The sequence below is a fragment of the Vipera berus genome (assembly GCF_964194415.1).
Source record: "Vipera berus genome assembly, chromosome: 2".
Taxonomy (NCBI): domain Eukaryota; kingdom Metazoa; phylum Chordata; class Lepidosauria; order Squamata; family Viperidae; genus Vipera; species Vipera berus.
This window is the reverse complement of record NC_138203.1, coordinates 219,146,753-219,172,755: the sequence shown is the minus strand read 5'-3', so window position 1 is coordinate 219,172,755 and position 26,003 is coordinate 219,146,753. Positions and strand designations below refer to the sequence as shown.

General features: G+C 42.5%; 1 protein-coding gene across 1 annotated transcript in view; it reads right to left on the bottom strand.

The window, feature by feature from the left end:
- IFRD2 (interferon related developmental regulator 2) overlaps positions 1–23,630 on the bottom strand; it is a 29,905-nt gene extending 6,275 nt beyond the window's left edge. The window contains exons 1-11 of the mRNA XM_081317399.1: positions 23,352–23,630; positions 14,567–14,683; positions 13,547–13,631; positions 7,995–8,119; positions 6,862–7,019; positions 6,631–6,681; positions 4,164–4,345; positions 3,788–3,893; positions 1,522–1,659; positions 524–652; positions 114–209 (exon numbers count right to left, since the gene is read on the bottom strand). Coding sequence (XP_081173525.1) covers positions 114–209; positions 524–652; positions 1,522–1,659; positions 3,788–3,893; positions 4,164–4,345; positions 6,631–6,681; positions 6,862–7,019; positions 7,995–8,119; positions 13,547–13,631; positions 14,567–14,683; positions 23,352–23,397 — 1,233 coding nt within the window. The 5' untranslated portion in view covers positions 23,398–23,630. The remainder of the gene's footprint in view (positions 1–113; positions 210–523; positions 653–1,521; positions 1,660–3,787; positions 3,894–4,163; positions 4,346–6,630; positions 6,682–6,861; positions 7,020–7,994; positions 8,120–13,546; positions 13,632–14,566; positions 14,684–23,351) is intronic.
- Between the last annotated feature and the right edge of the window lie 2,373 nt (positions 23,631–26,003).

Genomic DNA, 26,003 nt, shown 5'->3' with positions numbered 1-26,003 from the left:
ATCTTTCCCTTTGAGGCAGGCTTCTTATTTCCCTGATATCAGAGAAAACCACACAGAGCTTGAACAAATTAAAGGAGAAACCTCTAGAAATATCAACAGCGTTGATGGCCTACCTTCTCAAAGCGTGAGATCTTACTGGCTTTAACAGTGGCTGCATCCAGGACTAGTGGCGGTCCCAGCTCAAATGTGTCCCGTAACAACTCATTGTTCTGGGGTGAGAAGTGCAAAGAGGAAGGAAGGCCATTAGGTGATATACTGGGAGAGGCTGCTAACATAAGGAGATCCCTGGAGCCGAAGATCACTTTTGCATCCCACTCTGGTGGTCCACTGCTGAAATCTTACGCTTGCTTCACTACCCATATTTAAACTGAGCAGCAATAATTAGACACCACTGAGTTAAGATTAGTACCTGGTGATTATATGGATCAATGCTTACCGTCTTGATTGGCTTCCCATAATTATCCAAAACTGTCCCAAGCTACTATCTCTCAGCAAAACCACACCACATTCCACCTCTGCTTACCTGCAGGTGGTGTCTGACACCAGAACCAAGAGCCTCTTTGAAGGCATTGTATGTTCTTCTCCTTGCCCAGCTGTCCACATACATGCACTCCAGTCCAAACTTGATGGTCTCCTCATGGCACTCCCCATTCTGGAGAAGAAGAAATGCTCTTGGGGATTCCAAAATAAGAGCTTTCATTAACTCTCTCCCCCCGCAACCTCACTACTGAAGGGTGACCCTCGGACTCTGTTACCTCCTCATATGCTGGGAAATGCCCTGAGGCTTCTTGGATGCCGAGTCCAGGGACAAACTACTTTAAGATTATAGGTTTTTTTTTAAAGCTACACAAGAACTTACCAAGGCACTGCCAACACAGGGCTCTGAACTGTCACAAAACAGCTTTATGATAATACCCTATAAACAGGATAGTACAGCCATCTACTTGGGATAGATATTATCATAAAGCTGTTTTGTGATTGAACTTTGCTTCTTTTATTGCAAGGGGCTGTGCAAGCACCCACACCTTTCCTCAGCTCTGGAGGGGAAGGGAGGAAATCTCTAACAGATGTCCGTCCGTTCCAGGACAAATAGGATTTTAAGGTAGAGACTGGAATCTATTTTCTATACTAAAATTCAGCCGTGGAACATTTAGGTAACATGTAAAAGGAGGGAATTTCTCCCAACATGCACAAAGTAGCTGTTCCTCAAAAGTGAACAGTCACCATCTGGACTACAGCTGGAAGAGACATGGAAGTCATTAGGTCTCCTCTTCACTGCAAATGGAGGCTTCATTCCTGATAAGATGATTCTCTAGCCTCCACTTGAATGCTTCTGACGTGTGGGATTATGAGAGGGTAAGGATCTGAAATAAAAGTGCCCGAGGATCTTTTGAAAACCAAACAGCCGTAAGCTCTGCTTAACAGAAGGGGGCCTCCCGAGCCACGTTTCCCATCCAACCTCCAAAATTCCAGTTAGCACAGCTTTTGTAGTGCCCGGTAAGCTCTGTTAGGAAGAAGCACCTCAATATAATGCAGGACATCGCGGAAGATGGAGCGTTGCTTGCGTCGGTCTGTTTTGGCTCGATACTTGTTGCTGTCAGTGGCCAAGGCTTTTAGTTTGGTGCACAGCAGGTCAGTATCCTCATAAAAGAAGTCCTCCTAAGGCCAAAATGAAGTCAGATCTTAAGCCTAAAGGTTAACTCTAGAGGGCACAGTTTAGGCAAAAGGCAGCCCGTCTTGCATGGGAAGCAAGGAATAAGTCAATCTCTTTCAAATGTTATTATTTTACTCTTCCCTATAAAAAATGAGAAGCCTACAGTGGATGCTGGGTTGGTTATCACTTTCCCAAAATACCACTTATAAAAAAAGGTAAAGGTTCCCCCGCACTTGCGTGCTAGTCGTTTCCAACTCTAGGGGCCGGTGCTCATCTCCGTTTCAAAGCCGAAGAGCCAGCGCTTGTCCGAGGACGTCTCCGTGGTCATGTGGCCGGCATGACTAGACGCCAAAGGCGCACGGAACGCTGTTACCTTCCCACCGGAGCGGTCCCTATTTTTCTACTTGCATTTTTACGTGCTTTTGAACTGCTAGGTTGGCAGAAGCTAGGACGAGTAACAGGCGCTCACTCTGTTACGCGGCACTCGGGATTCGACCCGCCAAACTGCCGACCTTCTGATCGACAAGCTCAGCATCCTAACCCACTGAGCCACCGCGTCCCTACCACTTATATCTACCCTAATTAAAATAGGTATTAATACTATGTACTTAAGCATGTCCAAAATCTGGGGAGATTATTAATCTTGCATGAAATCTCATACATCTTGAAGTGAGATAACTGAAATCTCATGACTTTTAGCTTGTTCACAAGATTTCAGCAATGCGGGAGGGGATGGGGCCTCACTCTAAGATCAGGTAAAAAGGAAGTATCACCAGCCTCGGTTCTGGCTCGTAGGATCTCCTGTGCAAACGAAGTGATCAGGCCCGCATTTAGTTACAAAAAGGAAATGGTATCTATTGATTTGACCCAGGCTGTTAATGGGAATACAGACTTACAAATATGGAGTGAGGGTTCTTTAAGCTCCAGCTTTGGCCAGGGATCATTCTGCTTAACTCAGTCAGAGCACAATGATATCAATTCCAAAGTTATGAGTTATCTACATTCATCATCCAAGCCACTAGAATGAGCCCAAGGGCCACAGTACTTCTGCTAGCCATCCTGGGGAGGGGGGTCATGGTCCAAGGGCCAGATTTCAAGTGTAGGTAGATTAGGCCCTGCTGGGTGCTGTGCCTGCAGATTCATCAGTGGCCAGCTCTTCCTCTACTAACCCCAAAGGCTTCCAGCCAAGTTGGGTGCAATGTGACTCCCTTGTTTTGCAGACCCTCTGCTCTGCAGAACCAAAGGGCCTCACGAGTTAAGTGGTAACCGATCAACTCTTCAAGCAAGCCAAGCGTCTCATTGTCAGCAACTGCTGAGCAGTCTGTGCATCGTAATGGGAAGAGGATTTAAACCTCACAGAAACTTCCTTTTGTTGCTGGAAGCAACTTTGGCATATATAGCCTCATGGTCTGGTTCTGTGCTTTCTCATTCCTGTCTCCTCCGTTCTCAACTTTGGCATGTTCCTGACCAAGTCTGTGGCTTTTCTCTCATCATTTTCAAGGCATTATATGTTTTGGGATTACGAGTGGTTTGATTACTAGCTTTGCACCTCCTCCTTAGACCCTGGTGAGCCTATTGAGCACACACGTGCTTTTTTGCTTCCCCTTCCTAATTCCACTCCTGTTTTCATGCCACATCTGCTTCCACTGCGCCTCTCGCTTGTTTCTCTGCCACTGCAACACTCTCCTAGTGTGGGCCCAGCAATAAACACCCCCTCAAGCCTCACCCACAAATACACCCTTCAAACGTCCTGCACTCAAGCTCTCCTTGTGTCTCTTCCTTGCCTCCCTCTTGCTACTTCACTCATTCCCTGCATGTGTTTGGCCCCTAGTGACTCCAAAATCTTGCACATAGTTGCATGCACCACACTTGCCTGCCTACTGCGTGGCTGTTGGTCTCCTCGCTGAAGTTAGGACACATAACTGGGAAGCCCAGAATGGGCCACAAGATGTGCTTGAGAAGGTAATGGGCCTCTCCCATAATTGCTCCCTCTCCACTAATACTTAATACTTCGTTATTCTAAACACAATGGACCTATAAGGCATCTTGACTGGAAAATGCTCAACACAGTATTATATGTCTTTGTGCATGTCTGCATATATAGCTGAAAGACTCAGAAGAGTAATTTCATACCTCTATGTCTCGGGCCAGTTCAAATAGAAGTGCAATTGTTTCACCTGCCACAATCCGCAGATTGACATTATCACTGGAGAGCATCAGAGGCAGTTTAGGTAAATGTCTGTGGAAGAAGATAGTTAAGGATAACTAACAAAACAATGAAGGGGAGAATCATCATAATCACCCAGCTATTTTGCAGAGAGGTTGCTGCTATATCTTTTTTTTTTGCAACAACCATCCTGTTCTCTGCATCTAAAAGATCTAGGGGCAAAACTAACTATGGATTCCCTACAGTGAAGCAGTAAATCATGGTTTCTATGTGTCAATTAGAATGAAGAAGGCTTTCCTCCATCTTAGAAGAAATACTGCCTGTTAAGATGAATCAACTCACTCATCCAGGATCTTCTTAATCTGGCTGCCTGGACAGATGGTGAGGAGCAGCGACCAAGACTGAAGTGCATTGCAATGCAAGATCTGGAGCAGAGGACTGTGGTGGGAGGGTGCCAAGCTGGCCTCTTTGCTGCATGAAGTGCCAAAGATACCTTCCAGGCAGACCAGACAGGATACCAGGTCCTGAAAAAAAAAGAGAACAAACCAGTCAGTTCTCATGCAATAAGCTAAACAAGTTCTAGTTACTCTTTTAGGGGTTCAGAGTGTGATGGCTTCCCGATCCTGACGACTATTGACCTGTAGGCCCTTGACCGTTCTAGATCTAATTCTGCTGTGCTTCAAGAATGGCTCACTTGCTAGAGCTACTCATATAGGTTTAGTCCACGGGGTAGGCAACCCCGGCTCTTTTATGACTCATGGACTTCAACTCCTGACTCAGGAATTCTGGGAGTTGAAGTCCATGAGTCATAAAAGAGCCGAGGTTGTCAAAGCTGTCCTATAGGAACATTTCCCATTTTTGCTCTTGAACTAAAGCACCCTATGGGCTAGGCTAGGAGAATACTATGAGAAGGAACGGAGGAGTGGGAAATACAGCCCTTCCTTCTACGGCTAATTTTCTCATTGCAGCTTCTTTGCCTCAACTTGAAAGGTTAGGCAGAGGAATAGTTTTAACTCGGGCTAACTCCTACTGCTGAACATGTTCGGTACAAGGAGGTCTGGCTGACTGCATTTTAGAAACTAAAGCACCAAAGCTCAGCAGACTGGAAGCTTGCTCTCTGCTTTTCTTTTATTCTAACAATAAGTGAGGGGTCCTTGATGCTCTCTGAGCTTTTTTTTCTTGCAGACGTTTCATTACCCTAACCAGGTAACATTTATCAGTGCTAGTAAGGAGTGCTCTTTGCTGTCAGTTTATATTCTGGTGTCTTGCCTGTCCGTGTGGCCGGGGGCGGTCAGGGATTCTTTGGTAACTGATGATGTTACCTGGTTAGGGTAATGAAACCTCTGCGAGAAAACAAGCGAGCTCGGAGAGCACCAAGGACCCCTCGTTTCAACCCTGAGCTACAAATGTTCTCCTTCATTGCTAACAATAAGTGCTTCCTATTTTTCCTTGGCTAGATTTACTGCACCTCCTGGCATTTGGATATGTGCATTTTAAAAGTTTGGTTTTACACAACTAGTGCGTGCTTGGCAATGGTTAAGCAGCGTTATCCGAAAACAGGAAAGAATAAAAACAAGAAGTTAAAAAAAAGAAACAAACAAAAAAAGAACAAGGGAACCAAGTAAAGTCTGCTTCCTTTTATAAGGTGAGCTACAAAAGATAATAGCAGACGTAGTAGATATGCGGCTTTCAGTGACATGTCGCAAGACTGACTCACATCCAAGATTAATAATTTTATCCCCAATCGGTTTCCAACTGAGATATAGTCGAGTTATAAAGTAGATTGGGAATGACTGCAGATCTCTGGATTACTTGGCAGAGTTTAGGAAAATGTTGGACTTCAGTGATTCAATGATACAACAATTTATACTTGGCAAAAATTTAGGGACAGGGATTCAACAAGCTCATTTTAAATCCCAACCACTATGCCATTCCAAATAGTCCATGTGGTATAATGGACACATACACTTCCTCAATCTAACGCCTATCGGATGTGGTGGACCTCAACTTTCATTTTCCCAGACAGCCCTGGGGTTAAAGAGGTGAAAACAGTGGTCTCCTACTACATCTTGAAACTCCAGGTACATGATGAATAGGTAGACAACATGTCCGTCTAGAATGAGGAACAGCTAATTCACATTATCCTGTGAATTTCATCAGGTAATTGATCTAATCTAGCCCAAAGAGTTGTTCTGAGGATAAAAACACTGTAATACATTAATTAAGTCACTGCAAGCTCCATAAAGGCAGGATAAAAAAAGGAACCAATAAACGAATATATACAAACCTTCTAATGTAGTATAGTAAGTCATCCAAGTAGGGAGATGGGCAGCATAAGCATTTAGTAAATAAATTTAAAAAAATATAGACATTCTTCTTAGAGCTCAGACTAAAATTCTTCGTAAAAACGATGCTTACTGCATGGACAGAATACCATTTGAAGTGTGACAGGAGTTAACAGAAAATGAAACACATCCTTCTCGAGGACCCCCTTAAGAGTTCTGCTGCTAATGAAAAGAGTCAGGACATTCCAAATTCCGTTTTTCTTTCGGAGACACCCCTGGACGAAGAACAACTCCGTCGTGTTCATATAATGCACCTGACAAGGAGAGAAATGCAGACAGCCACAAGGGAAAGTCTGCCGTTTATAGCTTTGTGGGGCTCTCTGAGCTTAGTTGTTTGCCAGACTAGGTCACCTTGTCAATGCTACAGCTTTCCGGCTAAAGCAGTCTTCCCCAGCTGCAGCACAAGGGAGCTCTCAGACTAACGCTCTGCTAATTCCAACCAGCCAGCCCAAACCCCAGCATACCTCCATATCCGCAGCAGCAACATAGCAGCACATCCCAAGAGCAGTTGCGCACTGTCAGTGGGGAGACAAAATAAGAGAAGGAAGGAAGGAAGGAAGGAAGGAAGGAAGGAAGGAAGGAAGGAAGGAAGGAAGGAAGGAAGGAAAAGATAAAATCATTCAGAGCAAGGATTCCGCTGCATCTCCCACCCGCATCACCCTTTGCTGCACACCAGAGGAAGAGATAATACTCACGCTCTGCCGAGCAATAGGGCTGGCCGAGGAGTCAGTCAGGATGGTGATGAGGAGCGGCTTCAGGCTGCGGAAGACCTCCTCCCCTTCTGGCCCTGAGCCCATCTGAAGGCACAGTAGTGTAAGAACGGTAGCAGCAAGGGCCTGCTCCTCCCCTTTACCTGGCAGGGGGAAGAGATACAGAACTATTCAGAGGCTCCACACCAGAGAAGGGAAAAGCAGACAACATCACAGACACTGGGAGCAAAAGGAGACTGGATAGAGTGGGGACACAGGACACACAATGTCGTCTCCTTTCCGTATAGGCCTACCATCAAATCTTTTTTTATTATTATTTTTTATTTTAAGACTTGCAGGACATAAAGGGAACGTCAAAAGTTAAACCAAGGCCACAGATACATGCGTGTCTGATGTAAGCGAATCCCAACATTAATACGGGAAATGTGTTTTATTCCTTGGTCATCAAAGACAAGAGACCCTATACACCTCTCTACTAATGCAGCACAGATGGAAGAAAACCAGTTTATGACTTTTGCAAGAGAGTTTGTGTTTCTAAAGATGCTTCATTCCCTTCTTAAGAGAATTCTTAAGCAGTTAAAAGCATGACTTGCCATTACTCTGTTATTATTAACTTCTGTTTTCAGTTTGATAATGGCAATTATATCTGTCTGCTTACGTGGCTATTATAAAGCTAACTGAGCCTTCCCAAAAGGATACCACCTCCCAAGTTCTCGGAGTAAGCAGGGGCACTTAAGAGAATGAATGTGCAAAAGACAGGAGGGTCTTTGCTGAACATTTCACTGGTGAACACGTCAGCCTCCTCTTCCTCATCTCCCACCCCTCCCAGCTTCAGAAACCAACTCGTCTTACAAGATCTTTGCAATGATTGGCGAGATCACATTTGATACGCTAATAAGTATTTTATTAGTCCAAGTGTCCAGTTGCAGTAAGGCGCAAGTTAAAAAGTGCCACAATGAAGAACTAGCAAAGCAATCAATTACAACTATTTCAAGCCCAAATGATTTCGGTGGGAGAAAAGTGAGGCAGATGCTTAATTCTGCCATTAGACAAAAGCATCTGAAGTCTTTTGACTGCAGTGATTCAAGTCCCAAAGGCTAAAATCTTGGGAAGCTCACCTTTCTTCAGGCACTTCTCTAAGGAATCCGTGAGGGTAAGCCTGCGTTCCAACAGGAAGTCAAAGAGCGTCTTGGAGGAGAATGCTAGCCTCAGGCTCTCTAGGGCAGCCTGCCGTGTCTTGGCACTAGAATGGCAAAAAAGTGGAGCGGAGGGGGAGAAGGAGAGAAAGAAAATGAGAGACGCGACACCAAACCATGCCTGAAACCACGTCCTCCCTCTCAATCACCATGAATGCCAATGATGCATCATACTCAAATTTAATGAATTATTTAACCCGCGATTTCTCAAAAAGCACCCACTGGGCAAAATTTGCCAACTTAAAAAATTCTGGGTATTGCATTTGCCCAACTGCTGTCTGCCAATCAGGCTGCAGTCAGAATTCCTTTTATATACACAAGACCAGCAGCCATGAAGATTGTCCATTTTTAGTTTCCCAAGATGAGCTCTGGATTTAGGCGTTGTTGTCCGGCTTGATTTGTTGTACCACAATGAGCAGTCAACAATAGAGAGCGCCCTAAATTTAAAAATCAGCAAAAACTAGCAAAATCCTCTTTGCTGTTTGTAGCTGTTCAATAAAAAGATTTGAGTAAGTCTACCTATTTAAGCTTAACATAATACTAGGTGACCAGGATCGCTACTACGGTACTGTATAGGCTTTGAGAAACTAGCCTAACTCTGCACTGTTCACTGCTTCCCAGCACTTCTCTTTTTTCCTACTTTCTTTAATACATATTATATTAGGGTCCAGATTGACTTTCTGCTTGTATCTTCAGTGCAATTTCCCAACCCCATTCCACCCCATAGATTGTTCATCCAAATTTTATATTGGAGTATTTCTCTTAAGTTATAAAGTAAAGGATAGAGAGGAGACACGATAGACCAATGCCAATTGCCTGCCTCTAATCCTTAGGAAAGAACCTACTTACCTCTTTTGTCTGGGTGATGAGAGCAAAATCCCTGCATAAATGGCAAAAAATGTATTTGCTAGAAGCCAGTCAGCAAGGTGTGCATGAAAAGGTTTATTTCATTGTACGTATAACCTGGTTATCCTACAGAAGCTCAGTGCAATGCATCTGCTCTTCTCTACCCTTATTTTATTCTCACAATAGTCTTGTAGAATACATTAATTCTTCTTACTACATTATAAGATAAATCCTGAGCAGAATATCACATTAAATTTTTCTTGCTGCTGAGAAAAAGTCTTGCTTAATAGCAGACAGGAGGCTTAAGACTATCCTTCTAAAAGGTTTCAAAGAAAAAAAAACAACCCTAAATCTAATGATAGCATCAGAGTTAAGCACTTAGCAATATTTAAGCAACCTTCTCACCTAAGCAAGGTAGAAACTGGTTAGTATTTGGATAGGAAATGATTAGGAGATCTCAGGGCTAGATTAGAAAGTTTTAAAAAAGAGAAAAAAAGTGAGAAGGCAATGATAAAACCCATGCTATATTGTAGAGAAGAAAACTACATGGATATGTAGTCACCAGAAGACAAGTTCAATTTGATGGAGTCTTTATGATGTAACCGCTACATTATGTATTCCTTAATATCTAATTTTTGGCAAAGGAGAGGTGGGAAGACCAATGCAGGTTCAAAGACATGTGCACATGATCACGTTTGCTTCATACATATATCATGTTGCATGTGTACAGGTAGATCACTTGTCCAGAGACTGTTTGAAGTTGCAACAACACTGAACAAGTGGTGCTTATGATTGGTTCTGGCTGTAGCAAGACTTCCACAATCCTGTGACTGGGACTTGGGCATTTAGCAACCGGCTCACACTTATAATGGTTGCAACATCCTGTGGTCATGTGATCATCACTTGTAACCTTGCTTGCTGGCTTCCCAGAAGCAAAGTCAATGGGAAAGCCATCGAGGAAGGTTGCAAGGTTGCTCTACTAAGTCCTCCTGACCTTCCTGTCCCAATGTGCCATCCATTCCCTGGCTCATGGCCTGCATTAAGCTTCTCAGGTCCTTCCCCAACACATTTGTGGCCTGCATTGGCCTTCACCTGGCCTTCCCCTACCTCCCCTCTCACTTCTTACCTGGGATCCCCATTTACAACCAGTGTGTCTTGGGATTATAACAGCAACTGGGATTGGCTATAATGCAATATGATCATGTAATGTCATGCTATAATAGCCACATCGCTCAGCAAAGGCAATCCCAGCCCCAATTCTCATTGTAACTTGAGGAGTACCTGTAATTCTTTATTCTATAATTCTATTATTCCAAAAACTGTGTAGATTGATATTTCTGGGAGCAAAATGCAATCCAAATGCACAGTTGGCAAACCCCAGGATCCAAAGTGTGAAGATATAATGATTTCCTCCAACATTCTTTATTTAAGCTCCAAGAGAAGATGAGCGAGGGAATGAAAAAGAATCACTGAAAGTTATCAGCATAGAGGATTAAATTGATTTTTTTTTTGTTAAAAGGAGAAGGGGAAGTGGGAAGTTATTGTCCAGTTATTGTCCTGCATAACTGAGAAGCCTGGCCATAAGGGTAGCAGTAATTTGTGCAATGCAGATCACTGTGCCAAGGGCTCAGTGAACTTTCGCCAAATCTTTTCAATGGATCTGCATCGAGCCAAGCTTGGCCAACGTGGTAACAATTTTGGCAAAGCTTCCAATTTTCTACGTGCTAATAGGGATGTCAGATCTCCAAGCTCAGGGTCTGATGTAAGCAAGTGCATCCTCTGTGGATGGAAAGGGGAGGACTAGTTCTTGGGTGGGATGGGTCAAAAGAACTGAAAACCAAGGGAAGAATCAGAAAGGATATAACTGACTAACACTCCAAGAAGGATCCAAGTTTTAATGTGGCGTTCTTGGTACTCTCTGAGCTCGGCTGTTTGCTTGCAGATGTTTCATTACCTGACTAAGTAACATCATCAGTGCTAGCGAGTATGGGGTTTGCTCCCTGTTTAAATTCAGCAGTTTCTCCTCCCAGTGTTGGAGGAGGTATGATTTTCTCCTAGGTATTTCCTCAATTAGGGTACTGTGTTCTGCTTGGTTGCCTAGAATCAATCCCTACTTATCTGGATGTTGGTTGCTAGAGAGGATATGTTCTGGTTATTTTTGTTTACTTCTCAAGATTTTTTTCACTCTCTCATTTGAAGGGTGTGCAAACATGGTTTAGCTCTATTTATTAATGGCTGATTAGTCTGAATGCCAGGCTTCAAGGAATTCCTTTGTCTTTTGTGATTTGGTTTGGTCTAGGATTTTCATTTTCCCAGTGGAAACTATGGCTGATTCTGTCTGTGAGTTTTCCATGTCAAAGTAGGTCCATGTGTTATGAAAAGAACTGAGTAAACTATTGTATAGAAAAAGGGAACAAACACCACACTTACCAGCACTGATAATGTCACCTAATCAGATAATAAAACATCTACAAGCAAACAACCAAGCTCTGAGAGCACCAAGGACCCCATAGTTTAATCCTGAGTTACATATATTCTCTTCTATTGGAACAAGCCTTAATTTCAGACATTTGCCAAAGGTAAAACTACTAAAAAACCTCTCAGAACTGGAAATGACAATAGAATTTCCTAAAGGTAAAACAAATGCACAGAACTTAATATCTCCCACGAGTAAGTGAATGGGCTGAAAAATATATCCAATTCTGCGTTAGTGTTCCCACTATTCTTTCTTCTATGCACCCACCTTATTGCAAGGAGAATTGTTCTTAGCATGCAGCCTGATGTTACTTCTGACTTTCAAGAAACACAGAGTTCCACACAGTCAAGACAATTCTTCTCAATTTAGACCCTGCCCCAAACCAATTTGTGCTAAACAAAATTAAAATCCATGCCACAGCTCAAATTTCCAAATGTGCAAGCAAATTGTGGGCAGAGTTGCCCATTTGTTTCTGATAAAATGTGTGATTGATGTTGCTTTGTCCAGTTTTATTTTCCACCAGTTATGAACTCCAGGCAGAAGGTATAGGAACCTGTGGAAGAAGAACTGATGTGTCGAATTCAGAGGTCACCTTATCAATCCACCAGCTGCTCGGTCTGCCTCATTGTCCAAGATGGAGCAGAAGGTGGAGCCATCAATAAACTGGCTATAGTGGTGCAACAACATCAAATAAAATGATGAAAAGGCTATTGGAAAATAATACATGTCACCTGTAATGTTGTTGTTAGCTGTGAAGTCATGTCCGACCCATCGTGACCCTATGGATAACGTTCCTCCAGGCCTTCCTGTCCTCTACCATCTTCTGGAGTACATTTAGGCTCACGCCTGCTGCTTCAGTGACTCCATCCAGCCACCTCATTCTCTGTCGTCCCCTTCTTCTATTGCCCTCAATCTGTCCCAGCATTAGGCTCTTCCCCAGTGAGTCCTTCCTTCTCATTAGGTGGCCAAAGTATTTGAGTTTTAGCTTCAGGATCTGGCCTTCTAAAGAGCAGTCAGGGTTGATCTCCTCTAGGACTGACCGGTTTGATCGCCTTGCAGTCCAAGGGACTCGCAGGACTCTTCTCCAGCACCATAGTTCAAAGGCCTCAATTCTTTGGCGCTCGGACTTTTTTATGATCCAACTTTCACTGCCATACATTGCAACTGGGAAGACCATAGCCTTGACTATACGCACTTTTGTTGACAGGGTGATGTCTCTGCTTTTTAGTGTGCTGTCTACATTTGCCATGGCTTTCCTCCCCAGGAGCAAGCGTCTTTTAATTTCTTGGCTACAGTCCCCATCTGCAGTGATCTTGGAGCCCAGGAAAATAAAATCTGTCACTACCTCCATTTCTTCCCCATCTATTTGCCAGGAATTGAGAGGGCCAGATGCCATGATCTTGGTTTTCTTAATGTTAAGTTTCAACCCAAGTTTTGCACTCTCCTTCTTCACTCGCAACAAGAGGCTCTTTAGTTCCTCTTCACTTTCTGCCATTAGAGTGGTATCATCTGCATATCTTAGGTTGTTGATGTTTCTTTCTGCAATCTTAATTCCAACTTTTGATTCATCTAGCCCTGCCTTTCTCATGATGTGTTCTGCATATAAGTTAAATAGGCAAGGCGATACAGCCTTGCTGGACTCCTTTCCCAATTTTGAACCAATCAGTGGTTCCGTGTCCAGTTCTCACTGTTGCTTCTTGGCCTGCATATAGGTTTCTCAAGAGACAAATAAGATGGTCTGGTATGCCCATCTCTTTAAGGACTTGCCACAGTTTGTTATGATCCACACAATCAAAGGCTTTAGCATAGTCAATGAAGCAGAAGTAGATGCTTTTCTGGAACTCTCTAGCTTTCTCCATGATCCAGCGTATGTTAGCAATTTGATCTCTAGTTCCTCTGAGAGGTCCGGATGCCATGATCTTGGTTTTCTTAATGTTAAGTTTCAACCCAAGTTTTGAACTCTCCTTCTTCACCCGCAACAAGAGGCTCTTTAGTTCTTCTTCACTTTCTGCCATATGCATATGTCTATTTACATCAAGGATTAGCAAGTTCATTTCAAAATAATAGCTTGGACATTTTGGACACAGTTTATAAAGTTTTGGCTTCAAAATTAAATACTAGTCTTGGGCACCCAAAAGTACACGTAACTCACCTTTTGTCCATCACATTGTCGATGCATTCTTTTAATTTATCTTCCATTTCCTCTTGCTGTGCTTGCTCATCTACTGCTTCCCCTCCTGAGAAAAGCAGCAGGAGAGGAAAAGAAAAAGAACAAAGCTATATCAGACCAGACAGACTCAAGACCTGGATTTCCTGCACTCCTAGAACAAGGAGGACAAGGGTGAGAAATCAGGTCTGAATGGTACTGGCAGAACTGCAAAAAAGTTTCTTTATCCTAGCAGTTCAACAAGCTTTTTGTTTCACGCATTTGTTCAACAGGCTCTTGGCAGTTCTTGAACTTGTTCATTGTTCTAGCAGTGCTCTAGTTTTAAAAGAATTAGCTCAGATGAAATTAGTAATGGCTGAGGTTGTAATACTAGCATAAAAATGCTTACAATTTTTTTAACCATTCAGCTGAAAGCCATTCAGGCCATCAGCTTGCTGCTAGTGTAAGACATTTTTAGAGCCCTGATTTTTACCTTTATCATTGCTACATACTAGGTTTTCTTTTTATCATCGTTCTGAATTATTCTGTTTTGTGATAATATTTTAGTAATTATTTACTATTTAGTAATTATTTTAGTATTTTTTTCCAAAAGTGGTAGCTTTTAATAAAACTCACTGTCTAGAGCAGGGGTGTGAAACTGCCGGCCCACGGGCCGGACATGTCATGCGGAAGCCGCACCCACCCCATTGCCGGCAATGGCAAAACAGTCCCAATATGTCACATGATGTCACGAGTTTGACATGCCTGGTCTAGGGAACCCCAAAACATAATAACAAAATAAGCAGAAGCTGCCAATAGCAAAAATACATTGTGTTGGAATTGTAGATTAAATAGATATTTATATAACCAAAGTATTTTCATTACGGAACTTTATTGAGAATTCAGCATTTGCAAGCCAATACTGTATATCTCTATCTAACAGATTAAAAAAAAGTCCGGTCTATGGCTTTTTTTTAGTAAACTGAACAATCGGGTTTTTCAAAACCATTTTTTGTCTCCACTCACCAGTCACTTCCTCAGCTATACTGGCACTTTCACTGGCACTGCTATAATGACTGAGCACTTCACTAGCTGCTTCATCATCACTTGCTGGAGACTCCATCTTGGGGTTGCTACGAGCACCTAAAGGAAGACATAAAGAAGATCACAACGGCGATCACCTACATTGGATTTAGAATTTGTCTAGCAAATGTTGTATCGGAAGAGTGTGAAGTGCATTATCTTTACTCCAGGGGAAAGACAACTTGCCAAGAAAATGATGTACATAGAATCACAACAAGCTGGTCACTATGCCACCACAAACATTACCACCCCTGATCAGAAATCTAAAAAACCAAGAGAGTAGTAATATTCTTTTCACTATTTCATAGGAGAACTCACTATCCTGATAAAAGATAACTAAAATATTACTATTGCAACATATATTTGTACCTGAAAAATCCTTTGGAGTTTTTGGGATGGAATAACTCAAAACAGAAATAACGTAGCTATTTGGATGCATACATTCTTAATAAAGCAGCATTCCTCAAGATGCCCATCATATGGAAAGGGAGACTGATGAAGGTTGAAGTATACAACTGTCAGATCTATCAGGCTTTATGTTTCCTTTCTACTCTTACTACTCTTATCTACAATGCATCTCTTCTTTTCATCAATAACATTAACAGTTATATTATGCTTTAGAACTAAATCAAGAAATAGCAATTACTGTACCTTAGAATACACAAAAATACAACATAGACAAAGATTATCAATCTAGGCAACTCCAAGCCTCAGGACAATAAAAACAGCTACCCACTTCACACACACACACAAAAATAAACTATAAAACCTACTGTCAATGATATTACAAGCAAAATTAAAAGTCAGAATACGGGCTACCAAGGCTAGTTCTGGAACCGCAAGTCCTTAAGATCTAGATCAGGATGCAGAACCTATGCTTTGAACTTTTTAAAAGTACATTTACCCAAATAATGTATCTCTTTCAATAATATTCCATAATATCCCCTTCTAAGCTATAACAGACCTTATAAAATATTCGTCCCAAAGGTTAACATAAGGCAGAACAATTAATGATCAATCAATCCACAGTCATTCTGGTGTAAAAGACTATAATCAGAAAAAGTTAAAAAAGGCAATGGTGGCAGAGAGAATTGTTGTTGTTTTTTCTACTCACCTAAAGCCAGAAGAAAAGCCATCCCATCCCTTTATATTGTCAGATAGCTCTGTTACAATGTACAGCAATAATCCTGATACTGGCCTTTGACTAAAGTTAGCCCTATCAGCTTTGGCACACTCTACTGATAAATACTGAAGGCCTGGACTAGGAGATAATTAGCACTAAGTGCAAAAATAAGGAAGAAACAGGGAGAAACCCAATCACCTCTCTCTGACTTTTAAGGGACCAGGCTTTGCTCAATACCTATAAAAGCCCTCATGGGGTAGATTTATGACGACAAATAATTTTGTTCAGAATCCAAGCTATGTGGTAAATATTTTCTAAGCGGACCACCGTGGATAACTGCTAAAAACAATAACAAAACAGGAATAAAACATTAGCCTTTAAAAGATAGTCCCAGTAAGCAAACAGGAGGCTTAACAGAGAAGAAAGCTCTTAATGCTTTCATACTTTAAGGACCAGCTATCCACAAATTGTCGAGTTTAGCCTCTGGATTTGGGGTGACCACTTACATAATTTCTATGAAGCCATCCTTTATGGCGGGAGAATCTCCATCGTTTGGGCACCCAGGTCAAAAAGCCATGCCTGCCTGCCCGCCTGCCGCAGTCGCTTCTATCAATTCTTTCTGAAACTGAAGCCGGCAGAAATGTAGACTAAAAGAGCTTCAACGTGCTTCGCTGCCTGAGAAAATGTATCGCCTCAGCGGGCCTCCTGGAAAGCTAAGTGAGTGAGGTAAGATCTCAACGGCCGATTTCTGAAGTAAAGACAGCACCTGCTTACAGCATACTTATTACAGCATCAGGTGCAGCATCAGGAATGTGTGACCTAGCTTTAAGCCAGGGGCGGTTAACCTCCTGGTGCATTATTTCTTTTTAAAAAAGTGCCAAAGGTATTTTAATATTAGTTGTCTGTCTGTATCACCGCTATGGCATCCATGTTCCAAGCAATGTGCTCTGATGCATCTCCAGTCTGCTTGGCTACTGTATTTGAAAGAGTGCTTCACCTTAGATAGCCTGATGGAGAAGTAAGGCTGGAGGCAGCTGGGAAGGCAGCCAACTCTTGTGCCTAGCCAGCTAGTCTTCCCTTGTTAGACCGGGATAAATCAAGCTACACCAGGCCCAGCACGCTGGTGGTGATTAGCCTGCAATAATTAAGATATTATTACTCTGTATCGTAACAACAAAGGATATGAAAGCATACTTAGATTCGACATTCTGCTTCATAAGCGAGCACGGAAAGGAAGACCAATGATCAAATGCTCCCCAAACTGAGAATATTGTTACACGTGTAACAATAGCTTTTGATTAAAATATTTAAATGGGGAGTTTCTTTTTTTTACATTTTTGGGGAGAACAGAGGCTATTCTACTAAATAGAAAAGGTGAACACAGCCTACAAACAAGTTCAGGATAAGACAACACAAATTCCATTTTTCAGTGTGATCAAGTAGCAGAGAAGCCCCCAAAGCATTCAAAAGACAGGAGGCCTCGGAACAGGAAATGTAATTTAACTCCTAACCCTAGCAACAGTGTAGCTGGGACACGAAACTACTCATCTCCATAAATAGAAGTCAGCACCAAGGGAGTGCCACGAAAGGGTTACTGGTCTCTAGCTTTCCAGCTGACACACCAGAAAGCTGACCAGTGGCAAAAGCCAGATGTGACTGAGCACACAGGTGGGCCCCAAAGCAAACAGGGCTGTTTGGTGCCACCTTGGGACAAAGGGAAGCTGGAGTCACCATGCTATACCAGCAGGGGCTGTCAATCACCAAGAGGTGATCTGGTATTTCTAACTCAGACAAAGAGCAAGAACTGATGCACATGTGCAATTGAAGCTGTATTTAATGTGAGTACTTGCAAACAGCGTGCTAACACATGCCAAAAGAAGCCAGCATCCTAAATTTGCAGTCGGTGGAAAGTCAGGTTTGGTCCCACGGGGTGGGGTGGGGGTGGGGGGATGGGGATCGGTGGCTAACTCTAATGCATATTAGAATGGTCCTCGCTGAAACCTACATCAGTGTTCCACTTCAAGGTGGATCCCCCACAGACCATGTATTTGGTTCTCCTCCAATGTCTTCATGAAGACCTTTTAAGTAGGGAACTGAAAAAAATGTCTACTGATTGAGAATCATTTCACTGGCTTTACAGCACCTTCACTGCTGTAGTGGTCTCTGCTAAGATTGTTAAGGCTGAAATCAGGGGAGATAAAGATTACTACAGAGCTGCAAAAATGCCTGTTTTATATATATATATATACCATATTTATCGGCGTATAACACGCACCGGCGTATAACACGCACCTCATTTTAAAAAGGAAATTTCAGGAAAAAAACTTAAATTTCGCGCTGCTGTGCGGTATTTACTATGGGTCATTAACATTATATCGGCGTATAACACGCACACATCATTTGCCCCCTATTTTCAGGAAGAAAAAGTGCGTGTTATACGCCGATAAATACGGTATATATGGGAGGACAGAGAGCTTAGAGAGGGAAGCTGAAAATAATACACTGCGAAAAAGTCACAACAGATGGAGAGTGGGAGAACTTTCAGAGCAGAGTTTTTAAGGCAATGCTAGCTTAAAAGACTCTGGCACTTCAGAAAAGAATGTGCCCACATTTTTTTTTAAAAGTAGCAATTTCCAAATACATCAGCAGAAAATAAAATGAACTATGAAGAAAATCCAGTGGACTATACAGGTAGCCCTCAACGTATGACCACAACTGAGCCCAAAATATCTGTTGTTAACTGAGACATTTGTTAAGTGAATTCTGCCCCGTTTACGATCTTTTCTTGCCGTAGTTGTTCAGTGAATCACTGCAGTTGACCAGTTAGGAACCTGGTTGTTAAATGAATCTGGCTTCCCCATTGATTTTGCTTGTGAGAAGGTCGCAAAAGGGGAGCACATGACCTTAGGGCACCGAAACGGTCGTAAATATGAACTAGTTGCCAAGCATCTGAATTTTGATCACATGACCATGGGGATGTTGCAAAGGGTTGTAACTTTGAAAAACTGTCATAAGTCACATTTTTCAGTGCTGTTGTAACTTTGAACAGTCACTAAACAAACTGTTGTAAGTTGAGGACTACCTGTACTGTTCAATGATCTGGCTAAAATCCTAAAAGACCAACTTAAAAATGCTAGCCACCCATTCCAAGGAGGATATTCGAGTTAGGATTCCACCAGAGAAGACGTCCCCATGCCCCTGATTCCATCCAGTGTGCAAGCCAAGGGTGGTATCAGGTAATTTCAAGGAACTGACAGGTTTCAAGGGAAGCAGCACCCATGGCACAATCATTGATAATTTTGAATTATACCTGGAAATATACAGGAAACCAATTAATCAAGTGTGCTTTGTCGTAGGCTTACAGCCTATCTGTTGTATATCAAACCCAAGTCCTCAAAAGCAGCCATATACCCAATGAAAATTAGGAGCTATTATTAGTTGATACTAGAGCATGGAGAACTGATTATTATGGCCTCTTGTGTTTTTAAGGAGTTTTTTAAATAATAAATCAGCTAGTTGAAAACTCAGTCTGTCAAAAGAAGTTCTACCAATAAAGGAGAATTATCTGTAGCTCAGGGTTGAAATGAGGGGTCCTTGGTGCTCTCTGAGCATGGTTGGTTTTTTTTTTTGCAGACGTTTCCTTACCCAAACATCATCAGTGCTAGTAAGGAGTGGGGTTTTCTCTCAGTTTATATTCTAGTGATCTGCCCTGTCATTGTTGGTGGGATGGTCTTGGAGGCTCTTTGGTTGGGCTATTAACAGTTAGCTTGCTGGCAGATCCTTGTTTGGGGTATTGTTTACTTGATTGTTGGTCTGATGTTAATCTTGGGAGTTAATCTATGCTCATTTGGGTGCTGATTGCTGGTGGGGAGGTGGTTTGTTCCCTTTTTGGCTTGTTGATTGCCTTTTTTTGCATAGTATATAGATTATGTCTATGGGTCTATTGATGGCTAATATGTCAGAGTGCCAGACTTCTAGAAATTCCCTAGCATTTTTGGACTTGGCTTTGTCTAGGATGGTCACAGATTCCAAACTGAAAATATGGTTAAGTCTGTCCATAGGCTGTGAAACCATCATGTCTTCCGACTGCTAGTTGGTGTGTAGTCATTACACTGAATGTTGCAGATGACTCCTGTTTTTTCTCCTGGGGCTGCTGGGTCCAAAGACTGCATGTCTTCTTCACTTCTTCTAACTGCAGAACACATCCATGAACACCCCTTAGCAAAGTTACTTAGCAAAGTAACGCATCCCAGGTTTTATGGAGGATATTACAAAATAATAATAAATAGAGAGGAGACTAACTAGCCAGTATTCAGCTGTCCAGCTGGAGTGTTCCATGACATATAGAGGGGGAACTCAGGTCTTCTTCCAGGGCTGACATCAAAAAATCATGCAAAGTGTTAAGGGCACCAGCAGCTGGGTGGCCTTGGAACCAGCTCGATTCATGTAGTTTAGCTGACTACGTCATGTTTACTTTCATGCATTACAGGAGGATTTTGTGACATTTCTATAGTAGATCAGCGTGCCACATTTCTTTTCTTTTTGAATTAGCACAATGAAAAGACACACACATGACAAGTGTCACTGCTTTCATGCAGTGTGTGGAGAATTTCACTTTTCTACAACGGGAGACTTCATAGATAAGAATCTGGCCTTCTGCAAGGTAACCTGGCCTGCTTAATTACAACACATGCTAGATTCGAATGTTTTTCACAATTCCGTAATTCAATATAAGATCCTTATTCTGTTTGCACAGAATAACCCACAGTCAGCTGAATCATAGTTTACCGAATTAACCATACTGAAAAATAAGCCAATCACAGTGGCTGCATTTATATATATATAAAAATTCAGCAGCATCTAGTCACATCTAGGTATAGATGTTGGATGAATCCAGCCAATGGACTAAACTAAAGCAAGTAATATTACTTTATATAAACAAGGGAAGCAAGGATGAATGAGATGTAGTCAATTAGGTTAAATCTAAGTGTTGAATAATAGGAAGGCTACCATCACATCTTCTATAATGGTACAGGTAGACCTCAACTTACAACCATTTGTTTAGTGACCATTTGAAGTCATAACAGCACTTTTTCCAAAAGTGACAACCCTTGCAGCATGCCCACAGTCACATAATAAAAATTCTGAGCTTGGCAACTGGCATGTACGAGGGCAATAAACCTCAATTTAGTTATCAATGCAGACACTCGCAGATATAGAACTTTTATTATACACATTAGAAAACTACAACCAACACCACACCAGCATGCCCAGATACTTATTATGGATGGCTTGTCTGAGGTTTTGTAACATTTCACAGTAGACTTCTGAATTGATGGTTGCTCCATGAACTTCACTAGCAGTACTCCTTTGGCATCTTCACATTTGGGAGGATTTTCTATGGCACCACTTCCGGTGTGGTGTTGGTTCACAATAATGCTTGCCCGCACACCGCTAGACACACCCAAGAACTTCTGAAGCAGTTCCATTGGGATATTTTTGATCACACACACACAAAACCATACTTAAGAATTTCAAACCTTGTAAGAGGTTATGACAAGTGCCTCAATTTGAATGGCAATTATGTCTAAAAGTAATGTAACACAGTTTTCTAATGTGTAAAATAAAAGTTCTGTATCTGCGAGTGTCTGTCATTGATAACCAAACAGAGGTTTATTTCTGAATTGCCCTCGTATTTATGATGGTTGCAGTGTTGAGGTCCTTTTGCAACCATTTGATAAGCAAAGTCCATAGGGAAGTCAGATTCACTTAACAAACTGTAATTTTAAAACTGAAGTGATTCACTTAACAATTGTGACCAGAAAGGTGTAAAATGGGGCAAAATTCACTTATAACTGTCTTGGTTAGCAACAGAAATTTTGGGCTCAATTGTGGTTGTAAGTCAAAGACTATATTTCCCCTCCATTTGATTCAAAGCCCTTTCATTTTAGAGTAAACCATGATTTGTTTTAACCATATTTTCTAGGACAAGCCATGGTTGTGTTCAAATGTTACACTAAATCAAAACCAAAGAGTATTATGGTTTAATGCAATGTGTGAAGCCAACTAGTCACTCATTTTTCACCCCATGGTGAAAGTTTCATCGTTCATATTGTCACTCTGGGTTTCTGTGCACAAAAGCTGCTTGTACTTGTGTACTATCACACAAGTTGTTCAATTTTGAACACAGCAATGCACAAAAACTACTTGAAATAATATAATGGTCATTTGGTCATATAAACATTTGATGACCATAGCAGAAATAGTATAGAGCTGGCAAATACTGCTTTCTCCGAGACATCTAGGCCGCAGAGAATTAAGTGTTAAACATTTAACTATGAAGCCAGCATGTAATCCTCTTTATACAACAGGAATACAAGCATTACTTCTTGACAACTGTGGATACAGCTACTTTCTCACTTACAAAAATCAAAGTACAAAACAGAGTGGTAAATCAGTGAGATGAAAAGTGAACACTGAAATTTATTTGTTCTCAGCAACCCACAGCAGATTCATCTAGATTATAGAGATAATATCAGCAGTTAGAATTCTATGCCTGTAACTACAAGTTTCAGCAGTGTTTTTCTGGTAGAAAGGCAGTTAGATGGGCACATGAACAGCACAAGAGCTGGTTGATAGGCAACCATGCAATGGCAACACATCCTGTTTCTCTTATTCTATCAACCCTACTTTATTTCACACAGCTTAGAACACCAATATACTTTATGCAGTCTGTCACATTATCCAGCTAGTTCGTGTCAGAGCATAATGGCAGAGTCCACCCTTCTTTTCTTGTTTTCAGATCTTAGACTTAGGCATTCTCACTCAGCACACCACATGCGAATGTGGCCTGCATAGCCCACCGCATAATACACTTTTTTAATGCATACAAACCAATGTGTATTCAACAAAGTAGAAACTCAGTTTATCTTCCCAACAAGGATCTCTATGTGGTCTTATATTCCGGAAACCATTTAGTCTCTCCTAAGAAGCAGGCAAAGAGAAGGCCAAAGCGGGGGAGGGATATTCAATCAGGGTCAAGAACTGGAAAACCAGAAAGTGGGATTTTCTTCTTTCATTTAAAAGACATTTGCTCGAATTTGGGGATTAACAACATTTCAGGTGAATGTACCGGGCAAGCGATGGACATATCATTTCAATATTTCCCCCCCCCCCAAAATTTACCACCCACACCACTGCTAAGCTTGTAAGCCGCCCTGAGTCTTCGGAGAAGGGCGGGATATAAATGGAATTAAAATAAAAATAAATTAAAAAATAAAAAAAATAAAAATAGACTTTCCACCCACGCTTCTCCACCCTGGGCGCCTGTAAGAGTCAAGGGAGCCGAGAAGAAGATCCGCTTTCCGGGCGCGCCGGTCCCTCCTGACACGCGGCATTCCAGCCTGGCTTGCCGCCGTGGCAGCTGCTACAGGTCCTCCAAGGCCACACCGGAGCTGAGCCGGCAGGCAGAGCGATTAAGGCTCGCCCTTCTCCTCCTCTTCCTTCTCGAGAGAGAGAGAAAGCTCCCGCCGGGCTTTCCACCCCAAAGAGGCGACGACGCAGGCGGTCGGTCGCCCAAAGCCGCTCGCTCTTGCCCGCGCTTACCTCGCCCGCCTCGGCGGGAACCTTCTCCCCGGCGTGATCGGGGCATGGCTAAATCGAGCGGTTATCAGGAGACGGTTTCTGACCGAGCGGCGCCTCTACGTTGTGGATCGACGGGTACGGTCGCTGCCTCACGGGGGAACCACGCCGTTCGCTCCACCACCATCTTCCTTTCCGTGATTGATCACTCGCTCTCTTCCCCCGCCAAGCGAGAGCTGCTGCCGCTGGTGCCGCCGTTCCCTCTGGGAGCTGGAGTCCTGACGAGCCAGGCTTGCCCAGCTAAGCTGCTTTGTGACAGCGGAGGGTTGAACTACGAGCCCCATGATGCTTCGCGCGCCTCCCTTTCAGGAACCTGCTGGGAAATAGAGTCTCCCGGATTAAGGCACGCTGGTAACATTGTGCGGGAGGCAAAAAAACTACGACTCCCGAAAGGCCAGAGCGGAAGATTCGCTTGCCCAAAAGGGAATCCGCGGACTTCGGTGCCGCTTGCTAACAATTCCCGCGAGTTTATCGAAGTTATCTCTGGCGCCCTCTGCTGAAGAAATGGGGAATTCCAAAGAGGCAACCTGCCTTCCACAGCTGGAGAGCGGGGGGAAAAGGCCTTAAAGAAATATTGAAAATTACTGAAATATATTTGGCCGGTGTGGAAAAAAAATATCAAACAATACTCTATGTCGTTATTTTGAATAAGTCGAACGCAAATCGAGACAGCATTTTAATGCCGTTCGCACCATTTAGACTTGTGGGACGAAATCATCACGCAGCCACGCTCTCCTTGAGTTTTACGCAGGAAAACGACCCGCCGGGAGGGCTGCAAATGATCTGGGCGCTAAGAGATGGAGGCCATGCTCTCACTTTTTGTCCTTGACTTACAACCTTTACGAACGGCCCTTCATTCCTACGCTTATGACTATTCTCTTTTCCTTTGGGCGGGGCATCGCTTCAGGATCAGCCCATTAAAAATGATTCACCTGCAGTCGGAATGGTACAGTCCATTGCTTTCACGCCTAAATTCAACGTGGCTTCTGCTTTCCCTTACGAGATTGAGTTTCATCTTTCATCTTATTTCAATTTAAACTTGAAGAAACTTTCATATGCTCAATGGAACTTTGACTTTTTCAACAAAATAGTTCTTTTAAGGTTTTTCCCCCTCCTCCCTCTTTTTATTACAATTTGAAGGTACCTTTGCCTAAATTAGGTTACCAGTGTGGGAAGAATCCGGAGAAAGTGTGCTGCAAAGCAAAGATCCAGCCTCAAGCAAATCTGTCTCTCACAATTTTCTATATAAACTCCATATAAACCACAGAGATGCAGTCCTCAATTTAGTGACTGATAGCAACTGTTCACAGGACTGATGAAAAAGCAATTCTGTGACTAGTCTATTTTTGCAGGTCTCCAAAGCAAAGGAAAGCTGATGTAAAATTGTGATGCTTTACTCAGTGACTGCTTTAGTTGAGAATCAGGTTGCCAGTCCTAATTGTGGTTGCTAAACAAGAACCACCTTGTTTAATAAAATGGTGGATGGTTGCAGGCCAGTTATCAGAGGGAAACACCAAGTATCTCATTAGAGAGTATTAGCGAATCAAATGCATATAATCATTAAGGTCACTGAGGCTGGAAGGGTCTCTGGCAATGAAAGGACCAAATAAAGCAATGTTTATTTCTTTGCTGGCATCTGATGGGTGATGAACTCTGAGCTAAGAAAGATCATGATGTGAGTAGTGCTCAATCATTACTTTATTCTCTGTTTTACTCAGTGCTTTTTTTGTAAAAGAAAAAGGTGCCGGAACTCACACGTCATACAACCCGCCTTGCCTGCCCTACAAGGTTCCATCCAAAAAAGGTGCCGGAACTCCGTTCTGAGCGTTCTATGAGGAAAAAAGCCCTGGTTTTACTTAATTTAATCTATCCAAGAATTGGCATACTATAACTGTCTGACATAATTAACAATTGTGTTTAAGCTTTCATGTAGAAGTACATTAATGAATTGATTAGGGGAATGCTATGCTAATCTACCTTTGTAAACTGAATGCCAGTCCAGCCTCGTTTAACGTGTTCCAGTAAAATGAAAGACATTTTTGTGTCATGCACAATTGTTATATATATATGCATAGGGTACTTAACCCCTTCATGGATTACTGCCTTGTCGTGGCGAAGGGGCTTGCGTAATTCAATGAAGCTATGAGCTATGCCGTGCAGGGCCACCCAAGACGGACAGGTCATAGCAGAGAGTTCTGACAAAACGTGATCCACTGGAGAAGGAAATGGCAACCCACTCCAGTATCTTTGCCATGAAAACCCTATGGACAGTACCAAAAGGCAAAACGATATGACGCTGGAAGATGAGCCCCTCAGGTCGGAAGGCGTCCAATATGCTACTGGGGAAGAGCAGAGGGCTAGTACTAGTAGCGCCAGAAAGAATGAAGCGACTGGGCCAAAGCCGAAAGGACGCTCAGCTGTGGATATGTCTGGTAGTGAAAGGAAAGTCCGATGCTGTAAAGATTTTTTCTCCATAGGAACCTGGAATGTAAGATCCATGAATCAAGGAAAGCTGGACGTGGTCAAACAAGAGATGACAAGACTGAACATCGACATCTTAGGTATCAGCGAACTAAAATGGACAGGAATGGGTGAATTTAATTCAGATGACCATCA